The 20,830-nt window shown below is 32.4% G+C and overlaps 1 protein-coding gene across 1 annotated transcript in view; it reads right to left on the bottom strand.

Moving 5' to 3' along the window:
* Positions 1-6,692: 6,692 nt before the first annotated feature.
* COL11A1 (collagen type XI alpha 1 chain) overlaps positions 6,693-20,830 on the bottom strand; it is a 208,320-nt gene continuing 194,182 nt past the window's right edge. The window contains exons 58-67 of the mRNA XM_060090201.1: positions 19,238-19,291; positions 18,240-18,347; positions 17,668-17,721; positions 17,528-17,563; positions 17,380-17,433; positions 15,612-15,861; positions 12,584-12,696; positions 11,068-11,136; positions 8,674-8,907; positions 6,693-7,425 (exon numbers count right to left, since the gene is read on the bottom strand). Of these exons, the coding sequence (XP_059946184.1) occupies positions 7,279-7,425; positions 8,674-8,907; positions 11,068-11,136; positions 12,584-12,696; positions 15,612-15,861; positions 17,380-17,433; positions 17,528-17,563; positions 17,668-17,721; positions 18,240-18,347; positions 19,238-19,291 (1,119 nt within the window). The 3' untranslated portion in view covers positions 6,693-7,278. The remainder of the gene's footprint in view (positions 7,426-8,673; positions 8,908-11,067; positions 11,137-12,583; positions 12,697-15,611; positions 15,862-17,379; positions 17,434-17,527; positions 17,564-17,667; positions 17,722-18,239; positions 18,348-19,237; positions 19,292-20,830) is intronic.

Below are 20,830 nucleotides of genomic sequence, written 5' to 3' on the forward strand. Positions count from 1 at the left end.
AGCATAGGAAGCACAGCCACATACATAACAACAATGAGAACATGTACTGTTTTTTTCTTCAATGGTCAAGGGTAACAAGAAGTGGAGATAAAATTTTGAATATTTGGATAGTTTAATGTTCATGAACATATGTGTCAAGGATAAAAGGGCAATCTTTTTAAAAACGTTATTTTTAAACATATCTCATCAGGTAATTAGGTAATTTTACATTATTTAGGTCTATGTTAATATATATAATGTAACTTTCTTTCACCAAATCTTAGAAAAATCATGATGTCTTGTTCATAAAAACTCCTCTCAGGCAAAGCATCCATTAAAACACAGAACAAACAAGTGGTTGCCAGAGGGGAGAGGTGAGGTGACAAGTGAAATAGGTGAGGGGGATTAGAAGGCACAAAGTCCCAGTTACAAAATAAATGTCATGGGGATGAAACATATAGCATGGGGAATATAGTCAATAATTTGTAACGTCTTTGAATGGTGACAGATGATAACTAAAAAACGTATCACGGTGATCCTTTTTTACTGTATAGAAATGTTGAATCACCATGTTGTGCACCAGGAGCTATCATAGTGTTGTAGGTCAATTAAACTTAAAAAGCAAACAAACAAATAAATAAACTCATAGAAAAGGAGATCAGATTTGTGAAGTGGTGATGGGGAGAAGGGGAATTGGATGAAGGTGGTCAAACGGTACAGACTTCTACCTATAAGATAAATAAGTGCTAGGGATGTAATGTACAATACAATAAATATCATTAACACTGCATTAACTTATATATGAAAGCTGTAGGAGAGTAAATCCTAAGAGTTCTTATTACAAGGACAAATATCTTTTTCTTTTATTTCGTATCTATATGAGATGATGGATATTCACTAAACTTATTGTGATAATCATTTCATGATATATGTAAGTCAAATCATCATGCTGTACATCTTAAACTTATGCAGTACTGTATGTCAATTGTATTTCAATAAAACTGGAAGAAAAAATAAAAATAAAACAAAAATCATTAAATTTAGGTAAAAATTAACGAGTGAAGAGCAACAGATAAAGTAGAAATGATGTCATCTTTGTCTCCCTTTGGTTCTTTAGTTCTTGTGATTCTCCAAAGATCTACATCTATACATCAGCTTTTATTTTGTTCAACAGAGGTGCTGTTTAAAGATGACAATGTGGAGACATCAGGAGTCCTAATGAGTCAGATGATAATGCATATAACTTTCACACAGATCTGCATCACTGTGAAGGATTCTTGCTGAGAAACCTTACATAATTAATAACTGATACCAGTATACAACACTTACCTATCACTGGGTCTGCCTTTGTATGCTTTATTTGAATTAAGTTACTAGAATTACCTTGAAGATCTTCTGTTTTTGACTTGTGGTGTTTATTTTATGATCCATCATATCTTTTTTGTTACAGATGAGAACTTTATATGGAAAAGACTAATTACCATGACTTTTGCTGATGAAATGACTAATATATTTGTAAGGCTTGTTCCCAATAATATATGATGATTAACACACACACACACACAGATCATATTTTTTCATATTAATAAAATAGAATTATTTCCAAGACCTCCCATCTATTTACTTATTCTTTATGTTCCAATTTTTACTTATGAAAGTTTCAGTATCAACAGACAAAACTATAATAATTAAGTTTTAGCAGTTAATTTTTCTTTCTATAAAAGTATGTCTTCTGTGGTTGATAAGGTACATGAACTTTTATTTATATAGGAGATAGGCACTTGCCCATAATGTTGTAAGCATGTATTGTTTAAGTAATCACAAATTATTTTCATATGTAATCTTTACAATAAATGAGATACAATGGGAGATACAAAGCCAATTGATAAGATTGTGTCAGATGTCTTTTTTTTTTACTGAGACCTGTTGGCTTTTCAGATTTTTAGTAGATTCGAGGTTTCTTTTCTATTATTTTATGATATATGTTCTTAAAGGCTAGGCAACTATAACTTATTTGTGGATATATCCAGTGAAAGCCTCTGGAATATTTTAAATATTGTTAAGGTATAGTCATTTCTTCTTTCAAATTGTCTTATACGTGTCCCTTCCTCTTAAATCATGGAGGTGTAATTACTGTAATCGAAATCTGTATTATCACTCACTTAAATTTCCACAACAGTTTCATGATACTTGGTCCCCATTATCTGACTCATCTTACAGATCCATCCAGCATAGAGAGCCTACTAGGTCGGTTCTGTAAAAACTGCCAAAAATAGTCATTCTAAACACAACTTTCATTGTGACTGTCTTATTCAAGAACCAACATTCATTTAAAATTATTTACTGCATAATATCCATGCTGTTTTGCATGATTTTCAAGCTATTACAACCCAACCCTAAACACAGGCTTTGGCTTCACACCAGGCCATGCTCTCTCATGACTGGGGCTTTATCAGACTCCTTCTCTTCTTCAGGTACCACACCCACCTGTACCACTGGAGTTCTTTCCTGGGTTTCTTCCTTAAAGTGGTCTTCCTTCTCACCTCCACACACACCCATCCAAACTCTACAGATATTTGCAGACGTGCCATCTCTTCATGAAACACACTCACAAACCAGTATTAATTTCTCTTTCAGTTCTCCAAACAAACATCTGTATAGTCAGAACCTTGACAATAAACTGTTTTTATTTTTTTAATAGATTTTATTTATTAAAGTTAATTTTTAAATTTATTTTTGGCTGCATTGGGCCTTTGTTGCTGCACGCAGGCTTTCTCTAGTCGCAGCAAGCAGGGGCTACTCGTCATTGTGGTACACAGGCTTCTCATTGCGGTGGCTTCTCTTGTTGCAGAGCACGGGCTCTAGGCGTGCGGGCTTCAGTAACTGTGGCATGCAGGTTCCAGAGCCCAGGCTCAGCAGTTGTGGTGCACGAACTTACTTGCTCCGTGGCATGTGGGATCTTCAAGGACCAGGGCTTGAACCTGTGTCCCATGCATTGGCAGGCGGATTCTTAACTACTGCGCCACCTAGGAAGTCCAAACTTTTCATTTAGATGTGATGGTTTTATCTCTTCTATTAATCTGTGATTAAGGATATAGCAAAGACACTTTCTGACCTAATTATTTTGTAAAGTTGAGTTTTTAATAGTGATGGTGCTAAATCATATCCTCGGTCATTTATTAAATGATAAGTGACCATCAAGTTTTCTGGCATTGATGTTCTATGATTCAATGATTCAAAACCACTTGCCTCCATCTTTAGAAAATATTAACTTCAAAATTTTGCCCTGCCTTCAGCTGCCCCCCTTCCGCTCTTTCACTGCAGGGGGCCCGGGTTCAATCCCTGGTCGGGGAACTAAGATTCCCCCAAACCGCGCAGCACGGCGAAAAGAAAAAAAGAAAACAAAGAAAAGAAATGAGGATACTGCAGGTGTTGCCTATGTACTGATAACTGAGCTTGGAATGTTTTAGCAGAATATATTCTGAAAGATTTAAAATTGTGAATAATTCTGCAATCTCTGGATCTCTGGGCTGCAGCTTCATTGAGGAATCATTAGTTGTATGACCACTACAGAGATATGAGACCAGCAAAATATAAAATTTGAGATACCCTAAAACCAACTAAACTCATCCTTCTCGAGAGCAAAATACATCCTGGGGGCTTGAGAAGCTCTGTCTGATGAATTCGGGATTTTTGGACATGGTATATGCTACTGCTTATTTTTTGTATCCTTTCTGAATCTCTGCAAAGCTTGTATTTTATGTGAGTCTGTTTGCTGATTTGGACATCTGTGATTCAATTTGTACAGTGTTTTACATTTTGAAAATTAAAACTTTATAAAAGTCTTGTGGGGTAGGTAGCACATATCATTAGCCACGTTTTATAAAGGAACATGCTAAGGTGATGATAGTAGAGGTAGGAAATCTAGAGCAGTAGCAACTATTTATTTAGCTCTTAGTATATATCAGTGTGCTAGGCCCTTAATTAACTCATTTATTTTGCAGTTATCCAGCATGCAGAGGACTATTTACTTGAAACTAACAAAGCTTAAGCTTCATAATCCTCTTTCACAGGCACCATCTAAGACCTTAGAGAGCTCCTAGAAATATGTGCATGTGGTCATATGATTGGTAAAATTTGCCAAAGATTCTTTAACTATGATCAGCTAAGAACATAATCTTTGCACTCCAACTTCCCCTTGGCATTCTTTCTTGTATTGGGTGGTGTGGAAGGAACCTGTAAGGAGGAAATTTAATTAGGGATTCTTTTACTTGGGGTTTGTGGAATATGCTTACATGGTGAAATATAATTATGTGGCTTGCAGTTATTATTTACTTATAATTAATGCCAGTATTCCCAGTATAGAAATGACTTTTGGAATAACCCTATCACCCACTGTTATGATAATGAAACAGAATTTATACCATAGTATGCATGTGTTTTATGGTGCCCAGAATCTGAAATCTAGTGATAGTGGAGGAGAAGCAAGGTAAAAAAATGTACAGAATCAGAGGCTATTCTGTGGAAAAGTCTCACAAATTTATAGTGTGAAGTATAGTATGAAGGAAATATAAAAGAGCTTTTCCTGAATTTAAAATAATCTAAAATTAAAAAATACTCACCAATAACAGTATGTGACACTGAAACGTCTCTAAGCTATTGATAATAATTTTTAACCTAGCATGTTAGAGAAACTTATTATTTCCATAAGAAATTTAAATTAAAAAATTCTCATTTGAAGAGACACTCAGAGATTGCAGCCAAAAATATAAATAAATAAATAAGTAAACAAACACATGGCTAAAAGTGTTACAGAAGTACTTCAGAGAATTAAATAATAAAAGCAATATTTTCCTGGATGTTCTGATACTTTTGGTATAGGTCCAGTTTTTAATTTAATGATTTGTTATATTTTTACTTCTTCTAAATAGTAACTTTTGTATTTTTTATTTGTAATTTTGTATTATTTTTTTAAAGAGAATTGTACCAAACTTTACGTGCATCAGGCCCAGGACGTACCCATGCCTGCAAGGTCAATAATATTCTCCATAATTTACACATGAATAACTTATACATGCTGGGCCAAGACTAGAATGTTGTATAATATGGTTTTTCCTTTCCACTATCTTCCTTTTGTCCAGATTAAATCAATTATGAGAGAGAAAAAAATTTGATACTATGCAGAAGACCATATCCATACATGAAAGGTATAGAAAAGGATAGGTGATTAAGTTATTTATGCATTAATTCTACTGAGTGCCAAATTTGAAGCCATTTTTTTTTAAATGGACAAATGCAGCTTCCCCAATGCAGGTCAATGTGCAAAATATTCTCTCATTGTTATGCATTCGTTAAAGTAAATACTCTTGTTGTATGGGACTCCTCTTGATAGACAATATTATTTTATGGATGATTTAGAGATTATATTTCAAATAAAAGTTCTGGAAATTCTTTTAATGATGAAATTGTGAACATATGTTTGAGACTTTGTAAAACATTTAATTATGAAAAATATTTCTTTGAAATTTTAAATATACCCTATCTTTATTTTGTTAATAGAGTATTACCATGTGGTGTTTTTATTTTAGAAATGTGGAGAATTTAAATAACTCATCTCTGAAGGATAACATTCTTTTTCAAAAGTGTAAAACTATTCTAACCTGGATGGTCAAGAAACAAAACTGAAAGCCTTTTCTGCAATAGAGAGTAATTTAAAACCTGTTTAAGAAAGAGAATGACCAATCCAGGTAGACAAGACTTGAGTTTATTTATACGATTCATATCTCCTTTCTTGAAAGGACATTTACAAACTTGATTTCAAAAATAAAAGAACTTCTGAATGACAAATGTTCACGTTTTAATTTCAATATTACAGGTATGTTCTTTTGTGATAAATTATCAGTTGAAAATGTTCCAGTGAAATCTGCTATCAATTAACTTAACACTTCATATAAGAAATAATAAAACATTTATTTTCAAGTCTTACATATATTACTTAAAATAGATACAAAGTTCAGTGTGTAATTTTTAAATTTTACTGCTATTTCAAGCTACCTGAAAGAAAATGCCTTAGTGGAAAAAAATGTTTTGATTGTTTTTACTAAGTATGACTTTTAAAACAAGCACTGTTAGTAACAGTCCACCCATATGTTATTTAGCAATTAGGTAGGTCAAATAATGCATGATATTATCTTGAAAGAAAAGAAATAATAGTTGTTGGGCAGGTGCAGGTAAAATAATATTTGGAGACTATTATAATATGCAACTTAGAATCAAATTCAAGGAATTGATTAAAAATATAACATTGAACAAATTCATAAATAATTGTTTAGGTTCCATCTTTTAATATTAACCTCACTGGTTGAATCACACTGAAAACAATAAGGTAGTAAAAAAACTGTACATCTGATGGATTGCTTGATGGAGACATCAATTTGTTAAAACAGCTTCTCATACATATTTTCCTGTCCAAAAATATAAACTTGCTTATTTTCCACATATACAAGTATCCTGTGAAATCCTGGACTCTGAAAAGAAAAAGATTGAGGTATAGCATTGAATAAAGCATTAAAATGTATGATGTTTTTGGCTGAAATTCAGGAAAATTATGATCAGTAGAGAAGAGTTGATCGGAGTGTGCTTCCAAAGTCTTCCAGGTTTAGCCCTCTGAGAAATTTGTTGGCGACATCAAATAATTGAACTCTTCAACATCAATATATACAAAGGCATTTTATTATTCATCAAAGAAAGGGAATTAGAGTCATCAGAAATTGCAACTTTATTTTTTCATGATACATGTATTTATTGCCATCATAGTTCTGCAGTTGTCATAAAATTAGAGTCAGATGGAATTCAGAGACACATGCAAGTTTTGGAAATGGACACATAGATAACAGTATAGAACTGTACATAAAATAATTACAATTTATTAAACACACTGTTTTAGCACATCCTTGATGGATGGGAATGAGCACCATGTCTTTTATGAATATATATTTTTCTCTTTTTTTTTTCTACAGCACCAAAGAAATCCAAATAGGAAAAGAAGAGATGAAAATTGTGAATCAAGAATAAGGCCTGTTTCCATCTTAGCCACACTATCTTATATTTTTATGATTTTCAAAGCTTTTTTCATGTGATTCTGCTCCCACAAGGGCATCGATATTTCCTAATTGGTACATATATATGTAGCAAGTTATTTTCTACACCATTCTTATTCAAAACTTGCATGTGGCATAAAATGGGTTGGTGGCACCAAGGTATATTTTCTGTTGATTTCATATGTTCTTTGTCCTAATCTTAGCCAAGAAAACAAACAGGACCAACTTCAAATCCAAACTTCTGATTCTGATCACCAAAGTCATTGATCATTACATCAACGATAGGTACTTGGTCAATTTTTGGTGTATTGATTTCAATCACAGTCTTTTCATAGCCTTTTCTGGACTGTAAAGTTAAGCAGAAATAAAAAGTTATACAATCATTTTATATTTTTAAGATATGTTATTTTTTCTTAAGCTTCTGAGTGGACATAAGAAGATAAGAAAGAAGAGAGTGGAAAACAAATTTGCCATTATCTTTGTAGTAATTAGCTCTTTTGTTATCACTGATGTCATATGTAGTTTTAAATTTTGAAAGTTGACCATAATTAATACTTAGCCATAATTACTCAAGATAATGCTCTAATATACTGCACAGTTGGAGAGAATCTTACTGAACTGAAAAATACATTTTAACATGAAAACTGATATTGGTACTGGGTCATACCGTTACATAAATAATATATCCTTACCATTATTATAATAATTCTTATATGTATATATACACACACATAAATATATATGTATATACACACACAGATAAATTTGCTAAGAAAAATTTGAACACAGTATAGGAATTATAATGCAATAAGTCTAAAGCTGAAGCATTTCTATTGTTATGTATTAATTTTATGAATAATTATCAATACATTATATTGGGAAATCCTAAACCCTTTCTCCTTTTACATGCATTATGGTCTCTTCTTTGATCTATGTGTAACCTACTCACTTAGTTTATTTGTAATTGTGACTTCTCTTCACTCATCAGCTAAGACAACAAGCTTTTTAGGATGCCCAATTGGTCATTTGCTCTTACGAAATTACCATATGTGTGAGAAAGATAGTTCCAGAGGATAAAAATAACAAAATGATAATAACTATCTAAATTGTTGTAACATAGTACCAATAAGCATGCTCCTATAAGCAAAATACAGGGGTAAGGATTATCTATGGTATAAACAGTATAATGATGATTCCTTTATCTGTCATTTTAGAGTCATGAATTAAGGAGGCAAATGAAATAAGGCTCTTGATTTCTTCTTTTTTTTTTCATTTCAGGAGTACCTAACTGTAATAGTATTCAAATATCAGGAATAATTCCATAAAAATAACATATGATCCAAGACTACCTTCTGTTATGACTTTTAAAATGTGTCTATATGTATGTTTCAGAGTTTCTGTGTCTCTGTGTGTGTCTGTGTGTGAATATTAGTGGTCTCTAATATACTGTACTTTAATATGTCAGTGTTAAGCATCAAATCTTAATAACAATTGACATCCACTTCATGAGAGAAATCTGACTTAGGGCCAAAGTAGAATGGTTACACACTGCTTCTCACCTCGGTGAAAGAAGGCAAGCAGAGATTATACTTACCGCACAGCCATCATATAAGGCTTTGATGTAAGGGTTGTTGTCATAGGACATCTCCTCATCATTCGATCCCAGGAACCGAAGTGCTTTGTCATAGCTTCCTGATGACACATCGTACCAGGCTGCTGACTGATGACAGCTGTAGGTGAAATTTTGCCGAGCAGAAGCAGTCAGCAGTTTCAGGAATGTCATTTGCACCATATTAATGGAATTGCCTTCCACATCTAAATATGAAAGCTGGGAATAAGAGAATAAAGAGACACATAAAGATTCTTTTCCTCTTTTCTGTTGTAAAAGAATAAAATCACTGTCAACAGTGAACTGTGATCCCAGAAGCATGTGAATGCATCAATAGACCCATTTTCACTTAATGAAAAAAAGTATGCATTGAGAGTCAGAAGACCCAGATATAGGACTTGATGAAATCAGGATGTATTCCCACCTTAGGCACTGTCAGCAATACTTATTTTGGAAAAAAATCACTTTACTTCTGTATATACTTCAGTTTCCTAATCAGTCAGTAAGTATTACAAAAAATGTCTTTGTTTCCAAGAAATCTATCATTATATTTGTGTATCTTTTTAAATAATAGAGTGGTAATATAGTAAAAATGGAAACAGGAATCTCAGTGCAATGCAAAGTTTAACTATTTTTATGTTGTTTGATTTCACCTATTTTCCTAATGTATCTACTTGACAAATTTTTCAACATATTCTTGAATTTTTCATTTTGACGGCACAGTCTTCAAAGAGATTTTTGGTCTTCTAATTTTCAGCACTGGCCTGCTTGTTTGTCTGTTCTCGTATGATGTACTTATATTCATCATTGTATCACCAGCAGCAAGCTATTGCCCAAGACATGCAAGTGAATATTTGTTGTTCAGGAAATACTTATTTTGTATTTAGAGCAGGAAAACAGTCTTAATTGCAAGTTATTAAGAACTCATTTGTCAAGCTCATAATTTGTTTTATTGGATATAAATAAACTATCTGGGATCAGCTGAAACATAAACCTATATTTAAAAAAAAATTAAGAAATTCACCCAGATTATAGATTCACTCAATATAAAGGCAGTTATCTGTGACTTTCATCCTTTTTTTTGATTTTACTTAATTCTTACTGATTAACAGTTCATATGATGAGGATCCTTGAGAGGTTGGAGAAAAAAAAAACTGGGAAATCCACTCTAAGGAAAACAAAATAAAATAGCAAAAATTAAAACCACACACAGAGTTCTATCGGTGCATGTATCTTTATCTCATACAAAGATACAAATGTAGCATGGATATTTAATATGTGACTGGAAGACTGAACTAGACAGTTACGTCAAGTGGAGAACTTCACTAATATGTGTAGGTTCTTATAGGATAATAACTGTGTAAATAGTCATCAATGGAAAATAATACCTTTTTTAAAGAACGTTAAACTATTGAATAATCATCTGAATAACTGAAAAACGTTCATTTAAATACATTATTATTAACATTTTAAACACAAATATATTTTTAAACAGCTTTTAAATGCAAATTTAGTTTTGGCATCCAATTTTAAAATCTCTATAAAATGATTGATCACGAACTGGTAATTGTATGGAAATATTTAAGTAAACTTGTGCTACAATATATAAAATGTCAGGTCGGTCAGTTAACTTTATTTCCAGATGTAACTATTGGAAAAAAACATTTCACATTCCAAAAGTTCTTACTGAAACTGCAAACAAAGAATAAATTAGTTTTCAAGTATAGCGGAAATGAAATAGGGTCAGAGATACTAAATAGACATTATATTTTCTATATCTGATATTTCTAACATAATCCATTTTTATGATATCTATCTCAGGTACTCAGGGAAATGCATACTTTATTTGATCTTAATATTTTAGTAAATTTAATATATTTCCATTTATTTTGCTACAAAAATTTTAGACTTCTCTCTAAAATACCAAAGTGGTCTAAGAGGGAGGTGGGAGGAATTGGGAGACTGGAATTGACATATATACACTACTGATACTATGTATACAATAGATAACTATGAGAACCTACTGTATAGCACAGGGAACTCTACTCAATGCTCTGTGGTGACCTAAATGGTAAGGAAATCCAAAAAAAGAGGGGATATATGTATACGCATAGCTGATTCACTTTGCTGTACAGTAGAAACTGACACAACATTGTAAAGCAGCTATACTCCAATAAAAATTTTTTAAAAAACAAAGAAATGGCAAAAAAAAAACCCACAAAGTGGTCTAAGATTTAGACAGAGAAAACTAGGGAATACATGGATTCCTGCTTTGTATAATTTAGACTTTCACAGTAAGGGTCTAGAGCTTATATAATTTGAACTTGTATTATGTAAGAGGTTCAAAATAAACCACTTCATGCTGAGGTAATAACATACCAGTTTTCCTCTCTTAAATTCACTAAACCAGCTTCTTGGTTTCTCCTTTGGCCATGATGAAATTCTTACCTGTTGCAAAGGAACAGGAAAATTAGAAAGTAGGTTAAAATTATGAACAGTATTGTTTATGCATATATCAGTAATTTTCAGTAAGACTAGGATGCTAAAGAGTTTTAAAAATAGTCTACCCTGGATTATACAAAATGAGATAAAGAGCAAAATTTGAGACAGAGGTTGTGAATTCCAATTTAGTGAAGACTGAGTCATTTTTTTCCCTGTTTTCTTTAATTGCTCAAAAAGAAGGGGGTGGGAAATAACTTGGTAAAGGCATACTAAGGGTTGGCTGTAGGGGACATGGGTGGAACTCTTAGGTAACCCCTTGCAAAGGAAACCCTCACAATGCCAGTTGGCATCTGCCATCAAGGCAGATACCGTGAGTATTTCACAGCTAAGGGAGGCATCCTGAAGCATCCAGCTAGTAACTCAGGGCGGGATGCTATGGAATAGTCACTGGCAGGAAGCAAGCCCATTATTCCCTGCTCGGGAAAATGTTTAGAATCTTTTATAGATCTGAATTTATTGTTTTGCTTTACAAAGATCAGCATAAATAAAGGTACATAGCCTCATTAGGTATATAGGCCTCACTATAGGGAATTTGAGTAATCCTGTAAGGGATTTCTCATTTCCATTTTCCCACATTTCTTTGTGGGCTAGAGGAGCTTTATTCTGCTTCCCCAAATGCAAAGTGTGGTTGGGAAACATAAGTTGCTTTTTCTCCTGCCCCTACTACCCATCCTTCACTTACAAACTAAATGTCTCTCCTAAAGAGATTAGTCACACTTAAAGCTATTTCGTCTTAAGGAGTTTCCGTGCCTCTGCATGCCTACTCCACTTCCTAAGAAGAATGTGATTTACTAAAACAATACAAATAAAGTCAAAATTTCCCACCTATAAAATATTTGGAGAATGTAATTATGCTAGTGAAAAATCTTTCCTTATATTAATAATTTGCCTGTAGCTTTAAAGATAGAACTCACATGTATTAATACTGCTAGGTGAAAATCAAGGAATGTGTTTTAAGAGACTAAACATTTAAAACGTACACAAATGCAGAGAATACTCTTATTTTATGTGAAAGAATCATTCTTTATAAAATTGTGTGTTTTGAGCATAATATACAGCTGTGAGTTCTACCACATGGTAATTGGAAAGAATACTACACATTCACTAAAATCTGAGAATCAGCTGTGCTGTGTCATGGAAAGCCATAGAATTTTAGAGAGCAAACAGGTGCATAAAGAATACATCTGAGTAAAAAATAAGAAAAGAAGTATTAGTCAACTCTGTGTGTCACTTTGGTGTCTTATTCATATTTATGCAAATGAAATGCTCTAATTACCCTGTAAGAAAAGCAGATAAATGAAAATATGACAGTATAATTTTCCTGTTTAGTTCAATATTGCAAAAACATGGCAGGAACTGTCAACAGTCACCACCAAAACAGATTGGTACTTACGCCCTCTGACTTTCTGTCTGGATAAATGCAAGTCTCACCACCAGACGTGAAATTACAGTAAACTTTGAAGGAATCTCCTGAGCAACCTTGGTTAGGATCAATCCAATATTCACCTGGAAGTAGGAAAAAATACATCATATACAAATACATTTATAACAAAAACTGAATACATTATATACCAAATTTTATTAAAGAAATAAGGAAAAATGAATATTCATTCATCTTTTTCCACGTGAATCACTTTTACATTTTTGGTCATATTGAGGTACATGTTTGAATACTTAAAGAGCAACCCTTTGTCTTTGCCAAATGCTCCCATACGCTCGGCCTGGAACATCCTATTTTTTTAATCTTAGCATTCCTATTACTTTTAGGTTTTGGCTTAAATGCCACCTCCTCAAATATTAACATTATCTTATCCATGTGTAATAAATTGCAAGTACATTAGGATGATATATACCTGACTCTAAATACCATATGTATTATTTACTGCTTAAGTAATCTGAGTATAATAATCAATATATTTTTCCTTGATTTATTTATCTGTAACGATAGAGGTGAGAGTATCCACTTAGCCTCAAGTATCATACTTTTGCATTACTTTACAGGAAAAACTTCATGCAGTAAGTGTACTCCCCCTTTGAATGGGGTCTTAAGAAGAAAGTCTATTTTATATATTTAAATGCAGTTTGCTATTAATTCTATTATCTAAATACAGAACAAATTTTGTACAGAACAAATTTTATCATGTGAATGACCATGATGATTAATTTGGTGTTAGGTGAGTAAAGATGGTAAGTAGTAGGGCTGACAAAAAAGTTATCCCTTAAGTAATAGACAATGAGGCTTTTATTAAACAAGGATTATTGGGATACAGACTTGATATACATGTGACGATTACTTTGCTTTCCTCTTACCATTCTTCATGCTGCCACTTCATTTCAAATATTAATTTGAATTATGTCAATCCACTGATTGTGAACTTTGAACAACTTAAAAGCTCCAACTGCTTAGCTTAGTACTGGAACTCCTGAAAATCTAATGCCAGTTTGCTTTTTGAAATAAATTCTTTAACCAAAAAAATTTACACGTTTTCTGATCATGCCACTAATAAGTTCACATCTGGAACAAATTGAAATTCACAGGAAAAATTTATAAAAGAAAATAAAAATCACCAAAGATTTTACCAACTGGAATAGCCATTCTTAATCTTTGATATTTCTTAGGGTTTTAAAGAATATATAATTTTGAATTATATGGTAAGCATTATTTTTATCTTGTCTTATTCAGTCAACATTGTTACTAAATATTCTTTCAAATAATATATACTTAATTACTAAGATACCTTTATGGCTTCATGCCATTTCAGCTTGCAAAAGATTTCATAGGAACCCTCTAATTTTGGACAGCAGAGGAAACCTGTATCTGTCATAATTTGCTATTATAAATACTTATGGTTTAACTGTCTCCATCATTACACAATAGTAGCCCAAGGGCAATATGCTTTCTATTTATCTGTGAATCTCTGCATGAATAACAGTGCCTGGCACCAATAAGTTAATAAATAAATATTTAATTGTAATTAATTAAAATTAAATTAATTAAAGAATTAATAAAGCTAGTTAATATATGGAAATCACAGGGAACTATAGTCCCTAGTGAGCTTTCCATCCCCAAAATTTACAAAATTTTTTTCTTGACTGCTCAGGTTCTAATTAATCACACGTTGCTTTATGTTGTCAGTACATGCTATCATCTTTTACATTTGATTTTCAGTCACATATGTATTATATTAGCTAGATCAGAAGTTTGGGTCATTCTCCTTATAAATCACTGAATTAATATGAAACTAAATGTATCTTTTTCAAATAAATATATTATAAATTTGAATACATTTGATAGCAGTTTGTAAAGCACCCTTAATAATTACCTGTGTTTTCCTTTTAACAGGCTGTGCTTGATTAAGATAGGAGTTTTTTTTTTTTTTTTTTTTTTTTTGCTGTACGCGGGCCTCTCATTGTTATGGACGCGCAGGCTCAGTGGCCATGGCTCACGGGCCCAGCCGCTCCGCGGCATGTGGGATCCTCCCAGACCGGGGCACGAACCCGTGTCCCCTGCATCGGCAGGCGGACTCTCAACCACTGCGCCACCAGGGAAGCCCAAGATAGGAGATTTTAAGACAGTCTTTGTCATAAAATATGTCTCTTCCTGAATTGAGTGAAACTTTTCTATCTATACTGAGTTATTTAGATCTCAGTTACAACATTCATTATATGATTGATAGTGGGAAATAATGTAGTTCCACAAGTAAACAGAGTCGTAAATTATTTCCACATAAAGTGGGAGATTTAAAATCAGATATAGATCTGCCCCTTGTTAGTTTAGTATTGTGTGATTTAGTCACTTAACTTAGGATACTTGGAATTGTTTCCTTCTCAGAATAGGTATGTAAAAGTTTTGTCAAATAATAGGTATAAAAAATTATCCTGATTATTATTACAAATAAATTGTTCACAGTTGTTCTGGTTATTCATGGATCAGTGAAATAAATTTTTGCCTCAAACTATCCTAATTCTTAAATATTCTGTTCATCAAATCATTGCTAAACTGATAGGTCACATATAATTCAGTTATGCTATTTAATCATTAATGCAAAGTAAGTTAGGATATAGGATATAAATATAGTATAAATATAAATATAGTAGCATGCACATATGTGTACACACATCAAACCCATTCTGTGATGGTTATTACAAGGCAAATTACATTTGTGTTATCTATAATCATCCAAAATGAACTTGTCATAATTTAATGAAACCTTGCTTAACAAGACAAAGATTTTCGAGAGCAGACCTTGTTTTAACAGTGTAAATGACTCTTTCTGTCTACAAGATTGGAATTAATAATCGTTCACTCTCGTTTTATTTAGAGACTATATTAAACATTTAACTAGAATTAATGAGCTGACAATGCACCTTGGTAACTTAGAGGCTCAGTACATTTGCTTGGTCATGTATTATTAACATACCATCTGGGAAGTCAGGATGGCTGAGTTGCAGATCTTTGCAAGTTCGGGCTGGGTTGGTCTGTGTACCCATTGGAAACTTCATATGCTCAATGTCTTGTTTCAAGGAATTGAGGGAACCAAATATTTCCTCCATTCCATCAGTGTAATCCAGAATATTATCACCTGAATCTGATTGGATGCTTTCTGTATGTCTTCTTGTTTTTTTGGGCGACAAGATTGGTAAAGGCTGTATGACTTCACCCGGTGGACCCTGTAAAAGAGATGGATGTGCATGTAACTGTTTCCTAAGGTAAAATATTCTGCAGATACTAGTTATTACTGTTTATGTTATTGTTATAAGAACTTATAGTTTGTTTAACTTTTCACTGTTTTCCCTATTTTCGGTGTTTTCTCTAATTGCTAAAATACATGTATTATGTACATATATCTCTTTATATATAAACGTTGTGAATTCTTTTAAAAAGAATCTAGTGGCGATATTGAGGTAGGCACAAAATTCAGATGATTTCTGGACCTTTTTATATACATGTAACATAGCACTGATTTGTGTGTACATATGTTATATCCATTACTTTCTTATTTATTAATTAGTCCTCATTTACATGCCCTATCTCTGCAACTAGATTCTAATCTCTGAAGCTTAAAACAACAACTTAAAGTTCTTGTGTTATATAATGAGTTGTCTATTGTGCTTGAAAATAATTCATATCATGTTTAAAAATACACATTAGCTGGTTCCAAACATCTATAATTTTATAAACAAAATAAAAAGAAGTGCAATCAGACTTGAATTTATATATGTGTAAGAGTAGAACTACACCAAATAGTTAATCCGTATTGCTACGGATTTAACTGTGTCCCACAAAAATTCATATGTGGAAGTCCTAAGCCGCAGTAACTCAGAGGAAGACCTTATTTAGAAATGAGGTGGCTGTAGATATAATTAATAAAGTGAAATGAGGACATAAGGGTGGGTCCTCTTGCAATACGACGGGTATCCTTCTAAAATAAAAAAATCTAGGCACAGAGATACACATAGACAGAAGACCATGTGAGGAGACACAAGAAGAGAGCCATCTACAAGCAAAGGAGAGAGGTCTCAAACACATGTTTACCCCACACCCCTCAGAAGAAACCAGTGCAGCTGACACTTTGATCTAAGACTTCTGGCTTCTAGAACTATTAGATAATACATTTCTATTATTTGAGTCATGTAGTTTGTGGTACTTTGTTATTGCCATCCTAGCAAACTAATACACATATAACTTGGTAACAAGTTCAAGAAGGAAGCTTCACATTTTTTTACATGGATCTAACAGGCTTGTGTGAAGCCTGGAAAATGTCAGTGCTAAAAAGTGGTAGCTATTATCATTGATTTTATTATTATCATTATATGCAGTAGGAAAAAATGTCAAGCATCTGAACTTTTGTTTTTATTCCTAGTCAGGAATTAATGTATCTTTGGGGCATACAACCAGTTGCTTTCATGAAAATGTGACATGAAAAGTATATGATTTTCTTGAAAAACTAATAAAAGCAAGATTATTATAATAGTTAAGGTATCTTTACATTCAAAGAGTGAAGCCAATTAAAAGACAAGTGTTGGCATGTAGACCTGAGTACTTAATTAAGGTAGTTGCTATTTCCTAGAAAATCAGCACATTGACAGAATATGCTTTTTCATCCTTCTTGTAAATTCAGAGAAATCACTGGCAGTCTCAGGATGCTAACTGTCAAAAGAATATCACGCTTTTTACTATGCACTTACTGGAGGCCCAGGAGGCCCTGGAAGACCACTGTCACCCTTCTGGCCAGCAGGTCCCTGTTAGAAAGAATAAGGAACAACATAAATAGAGAACAAGGCATTTGAGTAGGTGTCACTGAAAAATTTATATGCCAAAGAGAAAGGTACTTACAGTAGAGCCTTTGGTACCCTTTGGACCTTGAGGACCCTGGAAAATGCAAAGGCAAATGTACACATAAAAATCTGGAGAATGTGCCTCTCTTTGGTATATTTATAAGTTTACTTTATAAAATTCTTTTGTTTTGTACTTACTGGTAAGCCTGGAGGACCAGGTGGACCTATGGGACCAGCAGGGCCTGGAATACCCTACAGAGAGAATCATCCAAATTAAAGAGTTTTTCTCAGTGATTCCATTTTCATATGTTGCATAACAACACACATTGAAAAATTTAGACAATGCAAAAATACATAAGAATGGCCTAAAATTTTCCATTTTGAATCTAAGAAATAACTTTTGCAAGATGAGCTGTATTTTTGTCCATTTTGCTGCAATGTCTCCCTCTCTACACATATGTCTTTACATTCTGGCAGCCTTCAGAATAATGATTTGTATGTGTTGGGGATTCAATAAATGTTTGTGTAATTAAATATTGAACTATAATTTTTATGGTTTCTAACTTAAGTTATATTTTTATTTATTTACTCTAAGGTTAAATAAATTTCTTTTTGAAAACACCATTAGTCAATGGAGATTAAGGAGTTAATGGAGTTAATGAAATTAAGATGCTCTAAATTACTTCCTAGGTCATGTTTAAAGGAATATCTGCAGGTGTGTGAGTGTATGGTTGGAAAGGAGTAAGAAAATAATTTATATCTTTACTCACTCCATCCCCTTTTGATCCTGGAGAGCCTTGAGTTCCAGGGAGTCCTCTGTCACCCTTTTCACCTTGTTCTCCTGGAGGACCAATCAGGCCAATTAAACCAGGATGTCCCTTTGAAAGGCAAAGAAATTTTAACTATATAAATTACAAACATATAATTAAATTATAGTCAAAATAATTGTACATTAAATTTATGAAACATGAGTAAAAAATTAGATAAAAACTTTAACGCTTTCTGAATGAAATATAGGATTAAGAACCTCTTTCCCCTCACCTAACAGGATCATTTACTGATTACATTAAGTGAGACCTTTATTAAGGGTTGGGGATATTATTGAAAAATTTTTTTCTAAAAATATCCCCTTCAGTGTTACATTTACTTAAAGGGAATTCCTTCAACTAAAAGACTAATAATGACTACATATAATATTGGTGAAACAAACAACTAAAAATTCATTATTTTAAAAAGCATCTTATTTTATATGAAATGATTTCTATCCTTCACAAATTTTGTAGCATCTAAGAAACATTTAAAGATTTAAAAGTAGTTTTAAAAATATTAATGCCATTCTAAAAATGTTTTATTTTCTTTAATTATTTGATGCAACAGAGCATACATATCTTTCAAATCACCATCTGAAAGATAGTCTAGTTTAAATTTTTTATTTTCATGTTTAAAAACATAAAAAATGACCATTTTGTTATTCTATCTGTTTATTTTCTGAATAGTTATTTTAGTATAACCATATGCTTTCTCCATATGGTTCCTACAAAGGAACATTGAGAAATATAACACTGAATTCTGGTACATTTTTCACTATTACTTTGTATATTTTCTTTTTTCTAAATTCATCTTGGAAGCTAAGGACTGATAACTTTTTCCTTGGTTAGGATGATAAAGGTATTCCTTGAAATTTCCTTTTGAGTGATATTAGTCTTCAACATTATTGTCTCTGCTATTAAGAAATCAACATTGTAATAACACATTCTTTTACTCTCACCTTCTCACCCTTGGAGCCAGGGTCACCTTTGAGACCAGGTAAGCCAGGAGGTCCCTAAATAATAAACATACATAGAGTAGTTACAAATTAGAGAATCATATTACTATCCACTGGGCAAGTTGGTTTCGATAATATGATTGGGTTCAAAATAACTAATAATGACCACTGTTCATTTTTCAGGATTCTAAATAATTTTATGTGTTTAAAACTCCACAGTTTGATAGTTAACCATAATAATAAAAGATAACATTGATAAGTTTGATTAAATAAATATGAAGTTAGAAATAGGTCATGATTTATATGGATTTTCAGTTGAAAGAAAAAATGCATTTTTAATTACACTAATTTTAGAAGAAGAGGTTTCCAAGTTATACATTCATTTAATCAAATATTTCTCTGTTAAACTCACAGTCAAAGGTTACAATATTTCCAGTAAAATTTAAAGAAAAAACCTCAATAAACTTTTGACAGTCAACTGACCATTGTTAATCATTTTTCCTAAATAAACTCCCAAGATACTATTTTTAGCTGTAATTTCTAATTGAATCTGTTAACTAAATGATTTGTAAATGTAAAGATAAGATAATTTACTTATCTCATATTATCGGACCTGTATTTTAATTATTTAACCTTTTTTATAATCCAAGGATAAGGCATTTATCCACTTAGGCTAAATTATATTTTAATGAAAATTATGGCATGGTTTTAGCAACTAACTCTTAGTCTTGGTCCCTACTCATGAAAATACTCATAATGATGACTTTTAAACAGACTTCTAAATATAAAAACTACTGTACTCCAAATTGAAGACAACACAAAATAAGATCCTTATTCTGAAATTACAGGTTGCTATGCAGGCAACAGATTCTGTCAGAAAAAATGTAACTGACAGATGGTTTGTAAGATTGTGACTGCTGAAACCAGGGCCCAGATAATACCACCACACATGTGTCACTACTGCCTACAACAAGTACCACATCAAGAAACAAAGACAAAATATGAGTTTTCTCTATGAGTTTTAATAATATAGACTGAATTGAACTATTTGAATTATAATTTTAATAATGATTTTAACATGGCACTTAGTAATCAAATTGTTTTAATTTTTACCAAGCTATATGATTAGTCTTTACTATAGTATTTTCCGCAAGGTTACCACAAGTAATTTTTTCCCCCTCTACCTAGACACTTTTGAGTCTTCAGTGTGAAAGAGCACATTGAGTTTCAGTCCATAATTTTTGTGAATTTAATATATTAAAAGCCATGGATCTAATCCAAGAAGCATGATGTAATTTAAAAAGTATGGGTTCAGAATACAATAGATTTGGGGTAGAAGCCAGCTTCTCTTATCAGCAATTTAAATTAGCTAACCAAAGAGAACTTCAGTTCTCTCATCTGTAAACCAAGGACTATAATTCCTGTCTCAAGGGGCTACTGTGAGATTGCATAGATGAGTGCTTTCCATTCCTTAGTTTCTCAAGTCTACTCCTCAAACTGAAGTTCTTAATATCAGAGGAAGGTAAGAATAATGTTAGTATAAGTTAGTCCTGTGTATCAATAGTATTTTGGACTGTTACCAGAAATATTTATATT

Source organism: Mesoplodon densirostris, chromosome 2 (assembly GCF_025265405.1).
Source record: "Mesoplodon densirostris isolate mMesDen1 chromosome 2, mMesDen1 primary haplotype, whole genome shotgun sequence".
In the NCBI taxonomy this organism is placed as follows: Eukaryota; Metazoa; Chordata; class Mammalia; order Artiodactyla; family Ziphiidae; genus Mesoplodon; species Mesoplodon densirostris.